Raw genomic sequence first — 4,614 nt, forward strand, 5'->3', positions numbered from 1 at the left:
ATTACTAAAACAAAGTTACTTCAAACAACGAACACAGTCCCCCCCCCCCCCCCCCCCCCCCAGAGCAGCAGAGTATGCACTGCGGAAACAATGTACCACCCTGTCGGATGCTCCTCTCCTCCATTTTGCCAGCAAAATAAAAAGGCGCTGGGGCCAACAGTGGCGCTGTTTCACCAAATACAGATTCTAGTTTGAACCACGTTCACTAAGTGACGTGACCAGTGCTCCAGTGACCAGAGGGCAGGTCTGCTGTGTGTGGAGTGGGTGTGTGTTTTGCATGCATGCCCGTGTGTTTCTTAGTGTGCATACACATGTGTTTCTTTGTGTGCAGACACGTGCGTGATGTTTGAGGACTTGTTTTGCTGCTTGGTTTATATCCGTCTCTCTGTTCGTCCGTGTGTCTGTAGGCTGGTATGAATAGGCTGGGTGAGGTTGTTCGTCCGTGTGTCTGTAGGCTGGTATGAATAGGCTGGGTGAGTTTGTTCGGGTGGGCGGTGTCTTGGGGTGGGCTATGGAACTAGCTACAGAGTGGAGGGGATGAGGCGGGGCGAGGGATGGGGTTGGATGTGCAGTGTGTCTCCATGCTGCGACATGTCGGCTGGAAGGCCCCTTGTTCATCTGCATCCATGACTCCTAGCATCAATGGGGCTCTTTCAGAGACAGAAGCACACTGTGTGCCCTTCGTCAACCTACTGCCCGCTCCCTTCCACTGACCTCTCCCTTCTCACTGCCCCACTCAGTTTGCCTCTGAAGTGCACTGTCTGTACCGATGCCCGATGCATCCACGCACTGCACTCCCCCTACCCCCACAAACAAACTGAAAAACATATCGTCAGACAAATATGAAATTAAATTATTCCATACACATGTCCACTTCACTACACATACAAACACATATCGTTTATGGCAAAACCCCGGCATTTGCTTAATTTATTAAATAGATGGCTCTGGTATATAGCCCACTACATGCATTCAACGTGTAAAACACATCATGCCCTAACAGGTATAATGAGCACCTTCTCAGCTGCTCCTCACACACACACACACACACACACACACACACACACGCACACACAGACAGTCCTAGAGCAGAAATACACACTCGTATTGTTTATGAATATAGAAAGATAAACAAGCTAGACACCCCAAGGGATGGCGACAGACACACACACTGGATCCTTATTTGAAACACAAACACTCACTCTCTTTCTCCCTCTGTCTCATACACATTTGTTTGCATTACACTGTGAGTCTGGTTGCCAGTTCTGGGTGGAAATAACCCCCCAGGGGAGGTGGAAAGTGGGATATGCATGCCTTTCAGGTTGAGTTCTCAGGTGAACTCTGTTCAGGACTTTTTCAGGAGCCTGTTTGTAGAAGGAGGCCTGCATGCAACGCCATGTTGGCATGTGTCATCACTCAGTCATCTGCTTGGATGGAGCCCAAATGGCCACTTAACCCATCCTGGCTCTCTACTGGTCAGTGTAGGGAGGTCTCTGTGTAGGGAGGCCTCTGTGTAGGGAGGTCTCTGTGTAGGGAGGTTTCTGTGTAGGGAGGTCTCTGTGTAGGGAGGCCTCTGTGTAGGGAGGTCTCTGTGTAGGGAGGTTTCTGTGTAGGGAGGTTTCTGTGGAGGGAGGTCTCTGTGTAGGGAGGTCTCTGTGTAGGGAGGCCTCTGTGTAGGGAGGTCTCTGTGTAGGGAGGTTTCTGTGTAGGGAGATTTCTGTGGAGGGAGGTTTCTGTGGAGGGAGGTTTCTGTGGAGGGAGGTTTCTGTGTAGGGAGGTTTCTGTGTAGGGAGGTCTCTGTGTAGGGAGGTTTCTGTGTAGGGAGGTTTCTGTGGAGGAAGGTTTCTGTGGAGGGAGGTTTCTGTGGAGGGAGGTTTCTGTGTAGGGAGGTCTCTGTGTAGGGAGGTCTCTGTGTAGGGAGGTTTCTGTGTAGGGAGGTCTCTGTGTAGGGAGGTTTCTGTGTAGGGAGGTCTCTGTGTAGGGAGTTTTCTGTGTAGGGATGTCTCTGTGTAGGGAGGTCTCTGTGTAGGGAGGTCTCTGTGTAGGTAGGTTTCTGTGTAGGGAGGTCTCTGTGTAGGGAGGTCTCTGTGTAGGGAGGTCTCTGTGTAGGGAGGTCTCTGTGAGGACGTCTATGGGGAGGTGAGGGGTCTGTGTAGGGAGGTCTCTGTGTAGGGAGGTTCCTGTGTAGGGAGGTCTCTGTGCAGGGAGTTTTCTGTGTAGGGAGGTCTCTGTGTAGGGAGGTCTCTGTGTAGGGAGATCTCAGTGTAGGGAGGTCTCTGTGTAGGGAGGTCTCTGTGTAGGTAGGTTTCTGTGTAGAGAGGTCTCTGTGTAGGGAGGTCTCTGTGTAGGTAGGTTTCTGTGTAGGGAGATCTCTGTGTAGGGAGGTCTCTGTGTAGGGAGGTCTCTGTGTAGGGAGGTTTCTGTGTAGGGAGATCTCTGTGTAGGGAGGTCTCTGTGTAGGGAGGTCTCTGTGAGGACGTCTATGGGGAGGTGAGGGGTCTGCTGTTGAGGCAGTGGGGAACGTTTCATAAACCTCAGGCTTGGTGATAACGAACCAAAATGACTGCTGTGCATAGGAGATATTCAGTAATGCAGTGTTGGAAGCACTATCTGTAAAAAAAAAAACAGTTTTAACCAGGCTGGCTGGGTGTTTGTCTGTGTGGAAACGGAGAGGAGGCAGCACAGACTCTGTTTTATGGCCGACAGGTTGCCTAACAGTTAAGAGCGTTGGGCCTGTAACTGAAAGACTGCTGGTTCAAATCCCAGAGCCGACTATTTGAAAAATCTGTTGATGTTTCCTTGAGCATGGCACTTAACCCATATTTCTCCTGTAAGTCACTCTGGATAAGAGCTTCTGTTAAATGACTTATTTTCAAAAAAATGACTGGTTGATTGACAGGCACCGGGGGCTTTGGACGAATGGCTCAGGGATGACATAACGGGATGCAGGGTGACCCGCTGATGGACTCCCAGGACAGCTCAAGGCAGGACGCTCACCTTACGGGGAGGGGGAGGACATTATCGCAAATCTCCCGACAGTAAAGAATGCCCTGTCACATACGCCCATGTGAATTATATTCTCCTGCCCCAGAAACAGTTTGAAGCTTTCGACGTCACGGCTCTTTTAAGACAGACACTGCAGAAAGGGAGAGATTGGTTGTAATCAGGACAGATTCGATTGCAGAGAGGGCAGCTGATACCTCTCTGGTTGTTGTTTTGAAAGACATACCAGCATACATACGTACCTCCAGTAGACCTTTACATCTGCCATTGACTGCAAGTCTCTATAGACTGTTATGGTGTCCTCTGCCCTTGGACTTTGGTACAGTGAGAGGAGAAGGGACTCCTGCTCAGGAGTATAGCTTATATAAGCCAGATAAGCCTCTTCTACTTGCAGGGTAGGGGAAAGCTCCTAGGTATTTCACCCTGCCTATCAGTGGGGTGGAGCCCTCTGTCTCTGAGAGTGTGGCTTGGTGCTGAACATTCCATGGGATTGGCCAAAGCAGAGAGGTTTCAAGTTGTATTGGTCGTACGTGTGGGAGGGGCATGGTAGGCATCGTCCAATGGGATGCTTACTTGCATGTTCCTTCTAGACAATGCAAAGAACAATAAGAAATAATACAATATAAGAATGCAAAAATACAGAGTAAGTGGCAGTAGAATACAATAAAACATATTAGCATAATACAGGAAGGAACAATGTAAAGTGCAATATTTATACGTGTATTGGGGAAGGGGGGATGGGGGGCAAGTGTATACATTGAGTAGTATAATAAGAGTCTGGTAGCAACAGTTGTGATGTGTGTGATCAGAGCAAGTGGTCAGTCCAGTTCAAGTGTCTGACAGTAGGGGAGAGAACAGCTCGTGGCTGGGGGTTGTGTGGGGCCCTTGATGATGCTGCGTGCCTTCCTCAGGCAGCGTTTCGAGTAGATGTTCTGGATGAGTGGAAGTGCGGTCCCAGTCGTGTACTGGGCCATCTTCGCCACCCACTGGAGGGCCTTGCGGTTGTGGATGGAGAAATGTCCCATACATACCATGATGCAACTGGTCATGACGCAGTGGTAGCATTTGGAGAGGATCCAGGGCGGCATGCCGGATTTCTTCAGCCGCCTTGGTATGTAGAGACGCTGTTGCGGCCTCTTGCCAAGGGTGGTGGTGTTGTTGGACCATGACAAGTCCCTGGTGATGCGGAACTTAAACAGGAACTTAAATCTCGAGACTCTCTCTGCTGCGTTCACGTTTATGTGTTTCCTGAAGTCAACAAATCAACCCTTTTGTTTTGCTGATGTTTAATGCTCAAAGATTCATCCCCCCCAGGACTCATCCATCAACATGGATACGTCATCAGTCGCAGGCTTCATTAGGAAATACCCTTCTCAATGGCAAGGCTGTGCTCACTGAGCCTGTACTTTGTCAATTTTTTTCTAAGGTTTTGATCAGTAACCATGGTCAAATATTTAGCCACGGTGTACTGTCGATTTAGGGCCAGATAGCACTGCATTTTGCTTTGTGTTTGTGCTTGTGTTTCCCAATAAACAATGTAGTTTTGTTTTGACTGTGTTGTAATTTGGTTTATCCTGATTGATTGGATGTTCTGGTCCTGAGGGCTTCAGT

General features: G+C 49.3%; 1 protein-coding gene across 1 annotated transcript; it reads right to left on the bottom strand.

Annotated features, from left to right (window-relative positions):
- Positions 1–1,420: 1,420 nt before the first annotated feature.
- On the bottom strand, positions 1,421–4,091 carry LOC118944637 (early nodulin-75-like). Its single transcript, XM_036964628.1, has 2 exons — positions 3,845–4,091; positions 1,421–2,502 (listed from the first exon to the last, which is right to left on the bottom strand). Exons 1-2 carry the CDS (start codon positions 4,089–4,091, stop codon positions 1,421–1,423), a joined length of 1,329 nt encoding a protein of 442 aa, XP_036820523.1.
- Between the last annotated feature and the right edge of the window lie 523 nt (positions 4,092–4,614).

Source organism: Oncorhynchus mykiss, chromosome 27 (assembly GCF_013265735.2).
Source record: "Oncorhynchus mykiss isolate Arlee chromosome 27, USDA_OmykA_1.1, whole genome shotgun sequence".
NCBI classification, from domain to species: Eukaryota; Metazoa; Chordata; class Actinopteri; order Salmoniformes; family Salmonidae; genus Oncorhynchus; species Oncorhynchus mykiss.

Bases quoted from the DNA above. Each gene is read 5' to 3' on its own strand.
- LOC118944637 (XM_036964628.1), bottom strand. From the start codon at position 4,091: ATGCCGCCCTGGATCCTCTCCAAATGCTACCACTGCGTCATGACCAGT. The intron at 2,503-3,844 runs GTCAGACACTTG...CTGCCTCAACAG, and splicing joins GAGCTGTTCTCTCCCCTACT to CAGACCCCTCACCTCCCCAT.